This window comes from Hippichthys cyanospilos, chromosome 1, assembly GCF_059441005.1.
Source record: "Hippichthys cyanospilos isolate Australia breed blue-spotted pipefish chromosome 1, RoL_Hcya_1.0, whole genome shotgun sequence".
Taxonomy (NCBI): Eukaryota; Metazoa; Chordata; class Actinopteri; order Syngnathiformes; family Syngnathidae; genus Hippichthys; species Hippichthys cyanospilos.
In genome coordinates this window covers 2,575,277-2,593,697 of record NC_142369.1, presented here as the reverse complement: position 1 = coordinate 2,593,697, position 18,421 = coordinate 2,575,277, and the positions used below count along the sequence as shown (strand labels likewise).

General features: G+C 45.1%; 2 protein-coding genes across 3 annotated transcripts; both read left to right on the top strand.

Moving 5' to 3' along the window:
- The first annotated feature begins 47 nt into the window (after nucleotides 1–47).
- LOC148428582 (uncharacterized) lies at nucleotides 48–10,582 on the top strand. Of its 2 annotated transcripts, XM_088409842.1 has the most exons (22): nucleotides 65–1,059; nucleotides 1,120–1,284; nucleotides 1,359–1,545; nucleotides 1,614–2,611; nucleotides 2,682–2,782; nucleotides 2,856–2,925; nucleotides 2,990–3,120; nucleotides 4,144–4,232; nucleotides 4,300–4,399; nucleotides 4,486–4,529; nucleotides 4,602–4,679; nucleotides 4,746–4,942; nucleotides 5,064–5,128; nucleotides 5,202–5,308; nucleotides 5,752–5,854; nucleotides 5,920–6,019; nucleotides 6,097–6,136; nucleotides 6,209–6,366; nucleotides 7,408–7,491; nucleotides 7,573–7,690; nucleotides 10,071–10,161; nucleotides 10,229–10,582. In XM_088409842.1, exons 4-22 carry the CDS (start codon nucleotides 2,140–2,142, stop codon nucleotides 10,301–10,303), a joined length of 2,223 nt encoding a protein of 740 aa, XP_088265968.1. In that variant the 5' UTR covers nucleotides 65–1,059; nucleotides 1,120–1,284; nucleotides 1,359–1,545; nucleotides 1,614–2,139; the 3' UTR covers nucleotides 10,304–10,582. The 2 variants fall into 2 exon arrangements, with proteins under 2 accessions (XP_088265978.1, XP_088265968.1); XM_088409852.1 differs by lacking the exons at nucleotides 7,573–7,690; nucleotides 10,071–10,161; nucleotides 10,229–10,582 and having other exon boundaries at nucleotides 48–1,059; nucleotides 7,358–7,497.
- Nucleotides 10,583–10,729: 147 nt separating this feature from the next.
- lratb.1 (lecithin retinol acyltransferase b, tandem duplicate 1) lies at nucleotides 10,730–13,646 on the top strand. The gene is made up of 2 exons (XM_088409866.1): nucleotides 10,730–11,970; nucleotides 13,353–13,646. Exons 1-2 carry the CDS (start codon nucleotides 11,353–11,355, stop codon nucleotides 13,503–13,505), a joined length of 771 nt encoding a protein of 256 aa, XP_088265992.1. The 5' UTR covers nucleotides 10,730–11,352; the 3' UTR covers nucleotides 13,506–13,646.
- The last annotated feature ends 4,775 nt before the right edge of the window (nucleotides 13,647–18,421 follow it).

The following is an 18,421-nucleotide window of genomic DNA, read 5'->3' as shown; positions in this document are numbered from 1 at the left end:
GATGTTGCTGACTATTTTTTATCAATAGGCTCAAGTCTCATTAACCTTTTTAGTCTAAAAAAATAAATGCAAGCGTGTGTCTGTATGATATTGGAAAACGTGAAAAACGTTTTATCTGGACACCTACCGATTTGTGGAACAAAAAAAGGTTAAAACGGCCCTATGCTTTCCCTATCTATTTTTTTTTGTATGTGCAAAGTTTTCATCAGACAAAAGTGTCAAGTGAAGCGTCAGCACTAAGGAGTCCACGCCCTGAGGCTACACGCAGACCAAATGGAAGTTTCTTAATCCTTTTTGTCAGTCACCATCGCAAATTGTGAGGTTAAACGAACTTCCAAGGACATCGTTGCTGGTTTCCATGGTGACGGAGCGCCTTTACATCCCAATTTCCATGCTTGGTCTCAAAGCCATATCAAGTACACAAACACGTCATGTGTTTTACAAAGTGGCCGAGGCGCTGACGCCCGTATTTTTATTCAGGTTCTGTCACGGATGGATGGCACTATGGTCTGAATTTGTCCCACCAGATTTATGTAGAATTCCGCCCATAAAAGGACATGTCTCCTTCCTGCTGGGTGAAGCACACGGATCAAAGTCTTAATCCCCCTGACAAAGAAATAATACGGAATCATTGAAGTATCAACTCAGTGGATCATTGCCTCGAAACACGGCGGCTCAGCATAGTAATCCTTCGGTCCCGAGAGGCGCTTTGACAGCGAGATGGCGCTAATCGGCTTCCTTGACGCGTTTCGCCCTCGGGCGACAAACAAGTTGTCGCAGGAAAAAAAAAAGTCCGACATTTTGTCACGTTCACTGTCATCTTCTATCACCAACTTGAACTTTATAAAGACTTAGCCGCAGGCGCTCCTCAGCCTGTGTGCTTTTTGCTGGTCAGCATCACCGTTTCCCAATCGCAGCCCAGTGGGCGGAGTCAAGTAGGGTGAAGAAAAGGATGAAAAGGAGCAAGCGGCGTGCAGATGAACGAGAAGACGACGAGGACTTCGTGTGAGCATGTCTGAAGAAGTGAAGTTGTCCACCAATCAGCGGACTGCTCAGAAGGTGTAATGAAATCTTCAGGCCGGGAAGTGTTCATCCGAGCTCACTTTCTGTCTCCTCCAGGACCGGAGGCCGCTTGTTGGCGCCGTTCCTGACAACCTCCCGGAAAGCCGCAGGAACCCCAAGGAGGATCTGCTGCTTCATCAACACTTCCTGTGCTTTGGCGAGACACGACCTAAGGTGCATGCCATGGCGGCTGTCAATAACTTAAATCCCACCCTCGCCAAGGTGATGAAAAGCTTGTGATCTTCTGACCTCGGCGTGACATTATAACTTACCTACTTTTGTTCTTCCTGGATCAGGTAGGCGGAGCCTTGTGGAATCCTGGCCTCCATTTTATTCCTTCTTCTCTCCATCCAACTTTTTACTCCTCCCTTGGGTCCACTCCTCCCCCGCTCCATCCCGGTACCTCCCCCCTCTACTCCATCCGATGGCCTCACAAAGACCGGGTCTTGTGCACCCTGTGTGGGAAAACCTTCTATGACAAAGGTAGCCGTGACCTTGTAATGTGATGGTCGTGGAATGTCACACTGTTTTGTTTTGTTTTCCTCACAAAGGAACGCTGAAGATCCACCACAGCGGCGTGCACCTCAAGATCAAACACGGCTGCACAGTGGCAGGCTGCGCCATGCTCTTCAGCTCGCTGCGCAGTCGGAACCGACATAGCGCCAACCCCAACCCGCGTCTGCATCGTGCCACTTTAACTATAAAAGATACCCCCAAGCCTGGTAGCGCACCTGGCACTGCAAAGTGCCAGACAGCGTCACCACGTGACAGGGCGGGTAAAGTACAGTTGGCCAGTCAGCAGGAGTTCTGGGAGTCACACGAAAGCTTGCCTAAAACGAAAAAACCTCGTAAATCAAGCATGCCGCAAAAATTCAGTACATTTGAATGAATTTGAAAAAAAAAAGCTTCGCCTGACTTGTTTTACTTTAGCGTCATCTAGTGGACAAACATACTACTGTAATGCATTGCACACATTGACTTCTTTTATTACTGCCAACCTGAGGGGGAAAAAACATAAATATAAGTCAAATAAAAATCTAAAGCGATTTTTGTTTATTTTATTTAGTGCATAGATGCATGTTTCTGCCCGAGCGTATTTTGCGTGAGCACAGAAGTGAAAGTACGCCTTATCAGTGGTCTGCAACCCATGTATGTGAACAAAAATTTGTCGTTTTATATAGTGGGTTTGTTTGTAGCGTTTTAAAAAATACCTTAGACTACGTTCTTCCTTGTCAGATGCAGCCACAAGGGGTGCTATTACTTTACATTGAAAAACATCGAAGAAGACTTACCGGAAGTGCCTCGCTCTACGAGAGCACCTTCATGTTACCAACTTTTGTTTTTGTTATTGTTTTCATTTTTATTCAATTGTCGTCCGTGTCGAGAATGTTCGCGTGCTTGGTGTGTCGTGGAGGGGCGCTAAAGTGTGTCAGACGCTCCCGCGTCAGCTGGTCCGCTAACACCAGACACTTGACGGACACCTGTGGTGACAAGGGGTCGATCCGCATCGGCTGTGCCTCCGGATTCTGGGGGGACACGGCCACCTCTGGTACAGCCCGCCCGTCGTGCAAATACAAACTTAACCCATTTTTATTTTACACTTGCATGTGTGCACACAGTGCCTCAGTTGATCCATGGCGGGAAACTGGATTTCTTGGTGTTCGATTACCTGAGTGAGATCACCATGTCGCTCCTTACAGCAGCCAAGGCCAAAGCACCCGTAAGTGTTTGTAAAGCAGACCGTGTGATTGAGGTTATCTGGCAGACATCAAAATGCTGGCGCTGTTTCATAGAATCTGGGTTACGCTCCAGACTTTGTCCAGGCGGCCTTGGCACCGTCCATCCACGACATCCACAAGAAAGGTGAGTCTGTTGTTTCCATAGCAACGCGGAGGCGGTTCCACAGCAACCGGTATTGCCGTTGTAGGTGTGCGCGTGGTCAGTAACGCTGGCGGCGTGAACCCGCTAGCCTGCGCCGCGGCTATACAAGAAGTGGTCAAGAAGGCCGGCCTGGATCTTAAGGTCGCTGTGGTGACGGGTGATGACCTCATGGCCCAGGTTAGGAACGCTCCTATCCATCCCAACTTATTCGACTCGGATTTGTAGCTTGTTGACTCACTTGTTGACTCACAGTCGTCCTGCCTTTGGATATTGAGCGGTTGAGTCATGACACTTTTGACTCGTTTACTTTAAAACTTGACTCGCTCACTGTGACTTTGACTTATTTACTTTTTGACCCTTGTGTTATGATTCACTGACTTTTTTGACTTAATGAATTTCACCTACTCTTGTGATCAGACTCATTGACTTTTTTTTTTCAGACTAATACCTGTACATGTACTCAATTCTTAACTAGTTGCCGATACTGATACCAAGTAATCCCAATTACTATGAAAGCAATTTTCCTTCCAACTGTAAGAAATCAATGTCAATTGTGTATTCTTCTAATTCCTAGTTTCTTGCTCTTGATCATAAAATGAGAGTAGCGATTCCTTGAAATAAGTCTGGCATCGGGACTGATACTGATACCTGGTATTAGCCCTAGGAATCCTTGGCCTTATTTCACCGTATCATCACTCAATGGCAGTATCGGCTGACCGCTTGGAGCACTTTTACAATCATGTAAAAATTACAATAAGAAGAGAAAGTTTCCATTAATATGTTGAAGTTTTTAACAAAAATGCTATGTAATAGGCTTTTCATTGTTCTCATAGGGGAATTAAAATTACTATTGGTACCGGTACTTGGTATCATTGACTACTCGCATCCCTAATCGAGACTCGCCTGTCCCTATCTTTAGACTCACCAACATGTTTTGATTTGGTGACTTGACGTACTGACTTATGACATTTTTGACTCTGTACGACTGAGACTTACTTACTTTGTGGTTCATTGATTTGCTGACACAGTGAGACATTGAATTGTTGACACACCACACTTTCTCACTTTTTACCTTATGATACTTGGATTCACTGACTCCCTCTGACATTGACTCACTGTGACTTTGACTCACTGATTTCTCTGACTGCTCTCGTGTATGTTGACTCGTGAGCTCATTATTTATTTATCCCGCGCCCGCAGAAAAGCCGCCTCGGCGAAGTCAGGATCGCAGATGACGGCAGTAGCCGCGACTTGCCCAAAACTTTGCACAGCATGAACGCCTATCTTGGGTACGTGGACCTTCTAACGCATGCTCGTCTCGTTCAAAAGTACGTTAAAGTGTGGGTGTATGCACAGGGCGCTGCCCATTCGTCGCTGTTTGGACCTTGGCGCTGACATTGTGGTAACAGGCCGCTGCGTAGACAGCGCCCTCGCTCTCGGGCCGCTCACGCACGCCGTAAGTTCTGAAGTAATGAGGGTTTTAGTGGCGCGGTTGCCGTGACAACGTGCCGCCACTCATTCACTTTTGTGTATAATCTGCAGTTTGGATGGGGAAAAGCCGACTTGGACCTGCTGGCCGCCGGAAGGTGAGAAAAGTGACTCTTTGCCGTATGTGCTGCCTGACTGACGTGCTGACTGCTTCCTGTGACGGGCTTCAGTCTGGCAGGCCACCTGATTGAATGCGGCGCCCAGAGCACCGGCGGGATCTTCACCGACTGGCATCGTGTCCCCGACTGGTGAGAAGCAAGCCGCCCGCCGAATGCCGCCGCCGAGCCGCGGTGAACCCGGCGACCGTACCGCAGGGACAACATCGGATTCCCGGTGGTGGAATGTTCTGCCGACGGCTCCTTCATTCTCTCTAAACCGCCAAAGACGGGCGGCCTGGTGGCGTTCGGCACCGTGGCCGAGCAGCTGGTGTACGAGATCGGCGACCCGCGGCGATACGTGCTGCCCGACGTCATCTGCGACTTCAGCCGCGTGAACATACAGGAAGTGCCTGGTATGTGCAGCATTTCATGCTGTTGTTAAAGAGATCCCAAATGACCATTTCAGCAATAACAAGTTATTGGAACGTATTTTGAATGTTGATGCTGACGGGGGGGTGTTTTACGCGCACACAGGTATCGAGGGCGGCGCCGTCAGTGTGAGTGGCGCCAAAGGCTTCGCTCCACCACGTGACTACAAAGTGAGCTGTGACGAATGTGGTGCAGGGGGCGTAGCTACATTGCAGACCTCACCATTTTTTGCTCCACCTGTAGGTGTGCGCCACTTACATGGACGGCTTCCGCGCCACCGCCGTGTGTCCGCTCGGCGGGCCGAGAGCAGCGGAAAAGGCTCGCCGAACCGCAGAGAGCATCATCAAAAGGTTTGCTTGTTGCCGACGTAAGATCCTGAATTCTCACCTGAGAGTCAAATACGTTGTTCTTTTCTGTGTTTTGTTTTGCGTCTGAAATACTACATATATATGTAGTATATGAAAAAAATATAAATAAAAGATACTGTGAACAAAAAAACAAGTAAATCAAAAATATAATAAAACAAAAAAAAAATATGATAAACAAAAAAAATTAAAAAGAGGATTATGCTCATTGGAAAAAAATATATAGCATATAATAATTTCCAAACATAATAGAAAAAAACAAAAGCATGTATAATAAAAACACTATAAACAAACTAAAAATCCAATTCAAACAATATATATAATAAACCTTTACTTTGTGGATATGACTTATCGTGGGTATTATTTGGAACATAACCCTCGCTATAAAAACAAAACTGTCTCCCTCACTTTTTTTTTTTCTCGTGCAGGACAAGACGCATCTTTAAGCATTTGCGCCTGGATGACTTCACAGCCGTCAACATCCAAGTTCTGGGCGCAGAGGACACTTACGGCGCCAACGGCTCCAACAAAGTGAGACCCGCGCCTTTCACCTTTGACCTCATTATGCCAACGAGGATTATGGGCTGGCTGCGCAGGATGCCAGGGAGGCGGTCCTCTGGTTAGCTGTCCACCACAAAGACAAGAAGGCGCTGGAGATCTTCTCCAGAGAGATCGCCCCCGCCGGGACCGGCATGGGTACGACCGGCCCTCTCCCGCCGTCGTTGGGTTTCAAGCGAGTGTGTCATGTGACCTTTTTGCTTCTTTGCCGGCAGCCCCGGGGCTGTGCGGCATCGTGGGCGGGCGTCCCCGAGTGTGAGTGCGACCTACCCGCATGGCCGCTTCCCCCGTGTCGTTTTTGTGACCTCCGTGCCGTCGTCTTCCAAGGTCCCCCGTCCTCAAGCCGCTCTTCTTCTACTACCCCAAGTCTCAACTCCGGCTCGACATCCACGTGGACGGACAGTGGGTGGAGTCTCTTTCGGAGGCGGGGCCTGACACGCATGAGCAGGAAGCCCATGTCACGGAAGAGGAAGTGCCTGACGCAGGTGAGCGGTGGTTGCCATGGTGACCTGCATGTATCCAAATACAAACGTACAGAAATGTTCATTAAACTAGGCTTGTTCAGTTCTTTTTTTTTGGACCGATACCAATATGAGTAGCTAATTTTTAAGGAACGTTTAAATCAAGACCTGTACATCTCATTATAACAATTTCCTTCAAGGTAACACAAAATGAATGTCAATTATCTGTAATTTCTTTCTATCACCATACATATACTTACAGAAAATTCATCTGAAACACATGTATGCCTTGAGTACCAAATATTAAAACCAGCGGGGTTTTTCTTTTGAATGAAAAATAAAATTGTACTCTACTGGAATTGAAAACAAAACTTTGAGAATTCTCTACAAGTACAAACCAAATTATAATATTTGTGTTTTATTTTGTATTTTATACATATTGTTTTGCGCTAAGTATTTCTTTCACTTACCACTAGAGGGAGCCTGCATACCGCAAGTGGTACTCATGCCACAATTTGAGAATCACTGCGCTTGTATTTTAGAATTTCGGAACAGACATCCATTCACCCATCCGTTTTCTATAGCCGCTTATCCTCACTAGGGTAATTTTTCAACGGTGGTTCTTAAATTTCTTACACAAATTACCATTCAAAAAAAGTATTCCGCTACGTTTGAAGATTTCCACTGTCCCTGAATTTAACAAGATAAAGTCAATCAAATTGTTAGAAAAAAGTTTCATAAGATTAAAGTATCGTATTCAACTCATTCAAATTTGTCTAATGAAAGATCTAAAAAACAGTAACTGTATTATGCACTAAAATAAACCTTTAGTACTTACGTAACTAAGGTAATTGATTACTTGAGGCCTTGAGTAAGCAATATTGTACTAAAGTAATCAATTATGAACAAAAGTTGAAATTGATTACTTTAGTACCTAATTAATTTAATACTAATTTTAGATACTCTTTTTTTCAATCACATGAAAACAAAAGTGTGTCTTTGTTTCCACCGCTAGAGGTCGCAGCACACGGTCCGATTCATAGTCTTGCGGTGTCGATGTTGTAGAGCTTCCCAGCGGGCCGCACAGCTACACGCTGGAAGAACTTGCCTACGCCAGAAGCGGCGACAAAGGAGACTCCGCCAATATCGGTGAGAAATGCTAGCTGCTAGCGTGGCGTTTTTTGTTTTTTTTTCCATTCCCACCAAGCTAACAGTTAGCATCACACGCAGGAGTGATCGCTCGCGACGCCCGCCTCTTCCCCTACCTGAAGAAACACCTGACTTCCTCCGCAGTGGAGGAATACCTGGCCCACCTCTTCCCGCCGGGCCCGCACGGCGCCGTGACGCGGTGAGTGGGTGGCGAGCGAGCCACGAGGAACAACCGCAATAGCGCTCTCAAACCGCCGTGACTCGTCATGACTAAGCAGATGACTGCTTCAGGCTGTGGATGTTCTGTTTCTAATTGGTCCCAAATGTCTCTCGCTGCCACCACACGGAATCTTGGCGCTCAAAGGATCCACTGTTGGTGTTCGCAACGCCAAAACGGCATCGCATATATTAGAAGAAGTTCAGATTGTCGTGTAAAAAAAAACACACACACATTTGTAGAGGTTGTACTAATTCAACCCATGAACAGTAACCTTTGCATTCTTCACGTAGCTGTGGCCACTTTTTTTTTTTGCCTTATAAGGCCCCACGTTTTTGCATTACCTCCCTCGTTATACCTTGTGTTGTTCTGTGGGAATGTTACAAAAATAACAAGTCTATTTTGACAAAGAAGTAGCCAGTACAAATACCGTAATCCACTTTTTTTTCCCAAAAACAAAGGCCAAAATTAAGGGTGCATCCTATAAACGATAACTTATTTTTGAAGGTTTGACACCCTTCAAGGAAGATTAATCCATCAGCTACATAAGAGGAGTTTTGACGCTCAAATGTGCATTTTTATATCAGCCGTATTCTTACAATAATTACGGTACGGGATAAGCTTGAGGGCGGACGTCACTTGGCTGTTTACGGCTAGCAGCAGCTCGTGTCAGCTGAAGTTGTTCCGGCATTATGTTCAAGAAAAGAAGCGAGCAGACTGAACCAACGTCCGAGTCCATCCTCATTCACACCCAGGAATATTACTAAAACGGAGAGGATCATGATAAAGTTATGAAGTCTCCAGCTTTTTCAATCAATAGTAGCAAGGCAATTAACTTCTTTATTTTTTGAAGTACTAAAGTAGTCAATTACTCTAACTCATTCAATGCCAAGGACATATTTTCACGTTTTTTAAGAGTTCGGACATTAATTTTTAATTAATTTTGTGCCCGCCTTTTTAGGTCCTCCTTTAGCCAAACACATTAAAAAAAAAAAAGAGTAAAATTGTTTATCCCTGGAACACTGTTCTGCTGGAACACTGTTCTGCTGCTTTCATACGATTTGCATGGCACTCGAATTAGCAGTTCTTTGCAGATGATAAACAATGCTTGAATGAGTACATGTGCTAATGAATGCACCGTTTGTGTTCAGTCCGTCGCTTATAGCGCCGCAACATAGATGCTTGCGTTAGCGTTTGCATTTGGCTAGCAGACTGAAAGACTAAGCTTGCTATTTTAGTTGAACAATAAACTTAAACAGCTGAACAATAAACTTAAACAGCGTTAAACAGCTGGAAGTTGCTTTTTTTTTTTTTTAATTTTGAAGTAAGTTGAGTTCACTGCCTTTGTATAGCTACAGCGGTGAAGTATTTCCATTTGATCACTTTGCCGCTGTTGGTTACCTGCTAAGCATGTGTTAGCAATTTGCTCAACGAAGAGCCGTAAAAGAGGCAATAAAATGCAACATGGCCGTCACAGGCGCTTCATTAGTGTGCGTTTAAAGTCTTGTTAAACCTGTCCTTCTCAAATTGTGGGGTGGGCCCCTCTGATTTCGTTATGTGAAATATAATTGCAATAAAATAAGGATTGACATAATATTATTTCTTTTTTCAGGCACTTTGATGCACATGGTTATTTTTTTTCACTTTTAGACTAACCTATGACCGATATCAACTGTAAAAAAGTGGTCAACATTTGTTGAAATTTGATTTATATTGCTTTTTTCTTTTCTTAGTTAAAAAGGATTCAGTTTTAGGTATCTTATACAATTTTTGTTGATATTAATCTTATTCACACACCGTATTTTCTGCACTGTAAGGCGTACCGGATTATAAAGCGCACCTTCAACGTTTGACTTGTTTTAAAACTGCTTTTAGATATATAAATATGGTGCACCACATAATAAGGTGCAGAGAATAGAAGCTACAGTCGTGCCTGGGGTTGCGCTATGCATGCACTAGATGGCGCTGCGCTAAAGGGAATGTCAGTAAAACAAATCAGATTAGTCAATCAAACATTTTTAATAGACAATCCAAAATGAATAATAAAGATGATTTGTGGAAAGTACTATCTGAAGAATGGGGGAGAGAAATACTTCTTGATTACTATAAAATACAGTTTGGATCAAGACCAAGAGTTTTTCAATTTAAATTTTACAAACTAGATTTAGAACTGAATTGCAGTGGTAAAAAATGAAGGATTTACATGACCATGAAGTTATTTTTTTTTGTACCCCAAAAATGAAAACTCACAGCTTATGCGCTGTATCGAGGGGGGGGGGTACTTTTTAAAATATAATTGAGGAGCACTGCGTTAAACTCATTTGTGTTGCCATGGTTACATGTGTTTTTGGTGTGCGCGCAGATACACTCTCCCAGGGATCAACGGCCTGAATTTTGTACTGAAGAATTCACTTGGTGGGGGAGGTGTGGCGTCCCTGCGCAGTGACCCCCAGGTAAGACGCATGCACCCATGGGGTGGCTTGTCAATCAACATGTATTGAGAGTGTGGACCTCCTGCAGGGAAAAGCCTTGGCTCAGATGTTGCTGGACTTGAAACTCCGTGGACTGCCTGACCTCACGCCCTTGCTCGGTTAAGACACGCACGCACACACACGCGCACACACACGAGTGCGGTTTTAGTAGCGGAGGACTCGACTTCGATCGCGTGACCTTACCGGACTTCGTAGAAACGGCGACCTCTCACCTCGCTCTGTGGAATGCCGCTTCCTCCTTAATTGCAAACAGGCCCTCAGTCGTCATGGCGACCGCCGCCCGCCCCCCCGCCGCCAGCCTTTCGGAAAAACTGTTGAATTCCTCGGCCCGATTGCGGCGAAGCGGTTCATTAAAAGCGCCCTTCAGTGGCAGGAAGTGAAAGGTGTCGACAAGTCCCGCCCGTGTGTCTGGGAGACTGCCTTTTACGACCTTTAACCTCTCTGATGTTGCGTGTCAGCTCCATGTGAAGTCTGGCCACCAACTTGGCCCGCCGGCGCTATCGTTAGCGTAGCGTGGTGGCCGCCGCACATCTGGCCGGCGTTACTGTCACACGCATGCTGCTCGTCAGTCGGCATGTGAATTGTTGTTCCATCAACACAGCGGGTGGGGGGGGGCTTAATGATGGCTGTGTGAGGAGGAGAGTGAGCGAGAATGTGTGTGTGTGTGCGTGCGTGAGCAAAAGCGAGAAGCCATTTGGTGGTTTTGGAAGCGGTGACGTCAGCTTCACTGCTAAACACTTTATTTCCCCTTCATGCTTTGTGTGTGTGTGTGGAAAGTTGCAGGAGAAAGAAAAACAAAGTGCTCTTTCTCTACGTGTGCTATATAACCCCGCCCCCTCACTTCCTCTCACGTCCGCATCCTGTGCTTCTATTGGCTAGCCGGGTGGTGTGTGTGTGTGTGTGTGTGTGTGTGTTAAAGCATCCAGGTGGTATTTAGTGACGCCGCTTCACATCAACTTCCACATAAGTTGGAAGTAGCCATAATATTCACTAGGCTCTCTGCCGCCCTCTGTCGGAGGCGTCTTGTTGCGGCAGCCTCACGCCCCCCCCCCCCCCCTTTTTTTTTTTTTTTTTTGTTTAATTGCAAAGTCAAATTGAGACGGCAAAAAGTGGGTCGCTCGTCACGCCCATCTGGTCCCGCCCCTGGTGCCAATGTGCCCGGGCCCATTCGGAGGATCTGGCGCGCGTCGTCATGGTGGTGGCGCTCACCTTCCTGCCGGACGAAGTGCTCCTCTTCCTTTTGACGTCATGCTGGACGCGCTGGCTTTTCTGCTGGGCAAAGTAGTAGTGTTCTTGGTGACGTGCGCGTCCCCGCCGCCGCCGCCGCCGTTTGAGCGCGAGCGCGCATACCGGCGCGGCGACTTGCTGGAGGTTCCGCGCACGCTCTTTACGCACTTCGGCATCTACCTGGGCGACGGCCGCGTGGCGCACCTCATCCCGGACATCCTCCCCGCCGTCACGTCGGACGCGCGCCACCTCCGCCGCAAGGTGACCAACACGCGCCTGCTGCTCGGCGTGCTCTTCAAGCGCGCGAGCGTGCGCGTGGACTCGCTGGAGGACTTCGCGTACGGCGCCGGCGTGCGGCTCAACGCGCACGCCATGGAGGCGGAGGCCAAGACCGCCGGACGCGGACCCCCCGAAGCCGAGGAGGCGGCGCGGCGGGCGGAGACCCTGATCGGCAGCGTCCCCTACAGCCTGCTGTGGAACAACTGCGAGCATTTCGTCACGTGGTGCCGCTACGGAGCCGCGCGCAGCCTGCAGACGGAACAGGTCAGGATGAGCGCCGTATAATTGTTGACGTGACCGAAAGTTTGCGATGGGGTGGCCTGGGTACCCAAAACAACCAACAAGGCGCACTGCAAGTTCCCTTCGTCAAAGTTATGTAAAAAAAAAAGAGTTAATTTAAATACCAGGCAGATGAAATTGCCAGAACAATCACATCTCAAAAATTTGACATGGTTGTAGGCGTGGCCAAAGGTGTGGTCAGAGCGTAGCTCCACCCCCGCCAAGTCATTTTGTTCGAAACAGTAACATGTAAAAGCTTTTTCCCCAAATTGCCAACTTACAATTCTCAATTATAATTTCTAAAGCCCCCTCCCTAGGAAAGAGAAAACTTTTTTGCAACCCCTTCCCCCCTCTAAATTGATTTTGCCATGCCTTAATAGTCCGTCGTCCCAAACTTTTACAGACCTCCTGAATGCATTGAAATATTGGCATGAAAGTTTAGTCAGGTCAAAGAAGAACCAATTGGGACAATTTATTGTAGCTGAATTCTTATATTGCAATTAAATTACATCAGGACCTCCAGAAGGAATTCCACAATTTATCATACAGGAAATGAGATTAAACAAAAACGTCTTTTGCCCCTCAAAGCATTCATACTCTAATTTGCGCAACTCATTGTTTTTTTGTTTGTTTTTTTTTTAAATGGCAAATTATGACATTGTGTTTGTTGAATTGATCTCCACTTGAGCATAAAATGTCAAAGATTGTTGGACTTTTTAAACATTATTTCTTCAAAGCGTGAATTGTAGATTCTTAAGTCATCAGAACGCTCAAAAATAATGAAATATTGATAACATTCTGTAATGATAAAAAATATGAATCAAAAGCAATGTTTTATCATTTTGAGCCTTGAAAGCAGTCACTTTTTGCCCAGACGACAGCTTAGCAGATCTTGATATTTTCAGTCATCTTAATTATATGGATACTGCTCACGAAATTGTTTCCAAACTTTTGACTGGTACTGAATGCGTTTGCTGTTTGAATCCTGTTTTGAATAGATACATAAACACAGCTAAAATGCGTTTACTTTTGTAGTTTTTTTTGTTTTATTTTACTTAAATACATAATTGAAAATAAACGTTTTGTTTAAATTAATATACAACTGTAATCTACCCAATAATGTACTTCATTTAAAAAAAAAAAGTTGGAAGCCAGTTGAACGTGCACGATCTCAACATTGAATGCGATGATTATTGGCAGCCACTAGAGGGAGCCCTCGTACCGCTCCTTTGAGAATTACCGGCTTGAAACTTAACAGTCGTCATTTGATTTACCTCGTCGGACACTTTGATTATTCCGTTGAATGTTAGATGATCATTTGTTCCTAAATTCTGCAGAATTTCATTTCTTTATTTTGCCTTTTTCAGTTCTGCCAATGGTTGAAGTCTCTGATCCGAGACCCGAGGAACGCCATCGCGGCGGGTGTTTTGGGCCTCCTGTCCCTCGCCTGCTTGGGCGTGTCCTCCGGGACCGCCCTGCCCGCCTTCTTCATCCCCTTCACTTTGTGGATGGCCAGCTAGCCAAAGCAACAAAAAGTCGGCAGGGCCTCATCTCAAAACGCCCGACAGCATTTCGGGGAACTTTTCCGTGCAAAGTTTTGTATCCTTTCGCCCGACTGTAACGCTTTCAACTCGTGTAAATAAAGAAGGTCGTTTGGAAAAGCCTCAGCCTTTTTCCGTATGTTGGGGAGCATGGCAGGATATCATGAGTGCTTTAAAGAGATTTTGTGTGAGAGGAGCGTAAAAAGTCAAGGGGCAGATGCTCGCGTACAATTTCCATAGTGTATGAGTATCTTAACTGGCAGTAAAAGAAATATTGTTGTGTTGTGTGAGAGAAATTTTAAAGAGCGAGTGGGAAACAAAATCGGTGTGAGCGTTTCAGAACTGTCAACAGAAATATTAGGAGTATTTGAGCATTTCGCTCGAATCTGACGATTCCAGTATTGTGTAAGAGCATTTCAGTAGTTTGTGAGCAAAAACGTGTAGTGAAAGCGTATATTCTTTATTGGTGTGTACTCAAGACTGTTTTTACTGTTATTGGTCTGAAATAACGTTATCAGCCATCCCTTTTCATGTGTTTGAATGTGAGAGAATATTTCAGTATTGTGTGCAATGTATGAGAGCGATTCACTCGTATATGTTGATGAGACTGATTCAATTGTGTGTTGTGTTTGTGGCAAAAAATGCTTGGTGTTTTTTAGAGTAATTCTAGTAATGTGTGAAAGTGAAAACAATTTCGGTTTTGTGTGTGCGTGAAGGACAAAATTTCAGTCCTGAGTAATCAACAAATTTAGTAAAAGCATTTCAGTAGTGTATGTGAGAGAGGTTCAATCGTGTGTGAACCAAAAATTACAGCACTTTGCGAAAGACTTACAGTAATGTGTGCAGTAAGAACAATTTTGTAACATGTGAGAGTAATTCATGCTTGTGTGAGAGTGTTCTAGTAGTGTGCCAACAAAAACAATTTCAGTAGTGTGTTTAGGTGTGAGAGATAAATTCCACTGTGTGTGTTTGTGAGAGAGTAAATTGTTCAACAACACGTGACCCTAAAACTACAGAATGCGTGACCCTAAAATTGTAGAATTTTGAGAGACCCTTTCAGTTGAACTGTATGCGTAGTGGGAAAAATTTGCAGTGTGTATGTGAAAAGTTTGAGTTCTACAGCGTATGTTAAAGCGATTCTTGTGGCAGTGCACAAACAAAAATATGAGTGTGCATGAGCCTTTCAGTAATGTGAGTGAAAACAACTTTGAGTTGTTTATGCGTGAGTTTCAATAGTTTATTTGAGAAGAAAATAGATACTCTTTTACTTGTGTGTGCCATGAAAAAAACAGTAGTGTGAGTCAAACCATTTTGAGTTCTGTGTGTGTGATGTGTGAGTAAAAAATCCCCAGTGTGAGAGAGCCTTTCTGTATTGTGTGAATGAAAACAGTTTTGAGTTGTGTAAGTCTGTGTTTCATTGTGTGTGTTTGTGAGAAAAAAAGAGACGATCTTAATCGAGGCTTTCACTAGTGTGTGTAGTACCAAAAAAACAGTAATGTGTGAGTAAAAACATTTTGATTTCTGTGTGTGTGAGATGTGTGAGCAAAAAGTCCCAAGTGTGACAGAGCCTTTCTATATGTTGTGTAAGTCTGTGTTTCATTGGGTGTGTTTGTGAGAAAAAAAGAGACAATCTTAATCGAGGCTTTCACTGGTGTGTGTAGTACCAAAAAACAGTAATGTGTGAGTAAAAACATTTTGATTTCTGTGTGTGTGATGTGTGAGCAAAAAATCCCGAGTGTGAGAGAGCCTTTCTGTATTGTGTGACTGAAAACAGTTTTGAGTTGTGTAAATCTGTGTTTCATTGTGTGTGTTTGTGAGCAAAAAGAAACGAGCTTAATCGAGGCTTTCACTAGTGTGTGTAGTGAGAAAAAAATCTGTGATGTGTAAGTAAAAATAGTTCTGTATGTGTGAGAGTTTCAATAATAAGTGTGTTAAAAAAGTTGGAAACCGCCTTTTTATAGTGTGTGAGTAAAACAGTTTTGAGTTGTGCAAGTGTGAGAAATTCAATAGTGTGTGAGCAGAAAAAAAAATCAGGATTTTGAAAAAGCCTTTCAGTAGTGTTTGTGTATCATGAAAAACCAAGTAATGTGTGAGAGCAAAAAGAAACGACCTTAATGAAGGCTTTCAGTAGTGTGTGTAATGAGAAAAAAAATCTGATGTGTAAGTAAAAATAGTTCTGTATGTGTGAGAGTTTCAATAATAAGTGTGTTAAAAAAAGTGGGAAACCGCCTTTTTATAGTGTGTGAGTAAAACAGTTTTGAGTTGTGCAAGTGTGAGAAATTCAATAGTGTGTGAGCAAACAAAAAATCAGGATTTTGAAAGAGCCTTTCAGTAGTGTTTGTGTGTCATAAAAAAACGAGTAGTGTGTGAGTGCAAACAGTTTTAGCTGTGGATGAGAATTTTAATAATGTGAGAAAAAAAAAATAAATAAGTGTGAGAGTACCTTTCCGTAGTGTGTGAATGCAAATGTTTTGTGTCTGGTATGAGATGGTGATTCGACTCAAATGTCCTCAGTAATGTGTGGAGCATTTTGTGGTGTGTGTGTGTGTGTGTGTGTGTGTGTGTGTGTGTGTGCGAGATAAAAAAAAAAAAAATTAAGTGGTGTGCGTGAAAGAGCATTTTAATCAAGGGCGTGTGTGTGAATTTTGACCCCGCCGCCCCTTTTTAATGCCGCAGGTGTGTTCTGAGCAAACGAGTCGGCGGAGATGGGGGATGTCTGGTAATTGTCGTCATGGTTACGGCATATCGTTCCCCCACCATGTTCGTCATTGTTGCGCCGGGATTTTTATTTTCCGGTCGAGCGTTTCCCAGGACGCTCTCATGTCCGGAACCTCGCCGGCGATTCGACCTTGGAACCCGGCGCCGTTTCCTGGGTTGCGGCTGTCAGCCTGACCTTTATTGAAGATGCTCCCATGTGATTGGCCTGCTGATCCCCCCCCCCCCCCCCCCCCCCCCCCCTCGCCTTTTGTCTTGGACTGTGCGAGCATCTGACCGTGATTCGTTCTTTGTTGTCAGCCTTGAGGATTGCGGGCGGCTGCCAATCAAAAGCGACATAACGTGCGGGGGAGGCGGCGGGGTGGACGAGCGGGTTCCGGGTTCGAGTCCCGTGCCAATGTTCTCCGCCTTACTCCCGACTTTTAACTCGCCCGTTTGTCTTTATCTTCCCGAGAGACAACCGATTCATTCGTGTCCACCGTGATGGACACGGACGGGGTCTCAGGAGGTCCAGGGGAACCCGACCGCCATCCGGTTCCCCTGCGAGTCCTTCATGCAGACAAGCGGCATCGAAAATGCATAGATGGATGTTTTTCACGCAAACGAACATCCTGGTCCCCTTCCCCCTCTCTCGGCCTCCTTTGCCACTTTGCTCCCCGCCCCCAAGTTGCGTTCCCTTGGCGTCGGCCTTGATGCCGCGCCACCTTGATGTGACGTCAGCGCTGACATCAGGAGCCAGCGTGCGCTCCTTCACACACTCTCTCTGCGCCGTGTCGGAGGAGGAGAGCTTGGGTGGGGTGGGGTGGGGGGGGGGGGGGGGGGGGACTATCTCGAGAGACCGTCATAATAGTCTATTTTTATTTTTCTGCTGGCAACCAACAACCCCGGCGCTCTGCCCGGGTAACCGCCGTCTAGTTTCTAGTGCGGGGCTGCCTAAAGTTTTGCACGCGTTTGACTTGGAAAAAAAAAAGAATGGATAAGCTAGACCATTTATTTATAGATGAGGAAAAAAAAATCACTTAGTATACACAGAGTACGTTTTCTTTTAAATGCTACATGTTGACAATATTTTTTTCTAATTCGCAATAATTTGCTCAAATGAATGAAAAAATATGTTGCAAGTAAGCAATTTTTCAGGGGAAAACAAATCAAAACGTATGCATCAAAAATTACTCTAAAAAAAGAAAATTAAAAGGAATAAATTGCTTAGTTCATTCACTGCCAGCCCAATTCAATTGGATTTTTATAGCTTTCACTGGAAGTGAATGAGCCAACCCGTGAATGAAACGTCGATAGTCGTCGATGGCAGTGAATGAGTTCATTTAAAGAGGACGTCAGGGCAAAAATATATTGTTTTTGTCATAAATCCTATTCAAATGCATCTCAAAAATTGTAATTGTAATGGTTTTGTACACAAATGTCAGAATCGTTGCATTTTGAAGTGTTACATGTTTTAATCATCTGCTGGAAATTTCAGCTCCCTCGTGTTTTTTTTTCATTGATTCTTTCATTATCAAAGAAAAAAATCAAAGGAATTTGATTTAGGGTTAAAAGGGTAAAAATGACATCAGGTTCGCTCGACCAGTCACGGCTCACCTGTTTTGCGCCTGAGGTCATGTGACATTTGCAAACTGCCGCACTTAATTAACATAACTGAACGCTAACATTTACTTTAGCTGCGACTGGAAAAGCAAAGCGTGAAGAGTCTCTGTCACCAAACAATGGCACCTCGTAACTTATAAGCTCGTCGTTTTTACGGCGCAAAGGCCGATCGGCGAGCCTAATTCGTGACCTTTGAACTGATTCGACGCGACTCTCGATAGCGTCAACGCTAAACCGATGCGCCACTGCACCGCGTTTCAGGAAGCGGCGCCAGCGAAATCCTCCGGCCCCACCAGGAGGCGACGGCGAGCTCGCCCGCTGCTTCTTCATCTGCGATCGATGGCAAACATCCAGCAGGTGTGTTTAAATGTCCAAAAAGAAGAATGTTAGATAAGACAAAACTTTAAACTTGGCTTCCCTGTTGACTGTATGGGTAAACTAAACAGAGCGGCGCTATCTAGGCCAAGCCTCTACCTCGTCCCCGCGCTTGCATGCACATGCCCGTATATGGTCATGCCGGCGAAACGGCATCCCTGAGCGGCGGTCGAAACGTTTCCCGCTCGCCATGCGTTAAAAAA

Coding starts and splice junctions, on each gene's coding strand:
- LOC148428582 (XM_088409842.1), top strand. CDS start 2,140: ATGTTTCTGCCCGAGCGTATTTTGCGTGAGCACAGAAGTGAAAGTACG. Junction 4,943..5,063: donor GAACATACAGGAAGTGCCTG/GTATGTGCAGCA, acceptor ACGCGCACACAG/GTATCGAGGGCGGCGCCGTC. Junction 5,129..5,201: donor CTCCACCACGTGACTACAAA/GTGAGCTGTGAC, acceptor CTCCACCTGTAG/GTGTGCGCCACTTACATGGA.
- lratb.1 (XM_088409866.1), top strand. CDS start 11,353: ATGTGCCCGGGCCCATTCGGAGGATCTGGCGCGCGTCGTCATGGTGGT. Junction 11,971..13,352: donor GCAGCCTGCAGACGGAACAG/GTCAGGATGAGC, acceptor TGCCTTTTTCAG/TTCTGCCAATGGTTGAAGTC.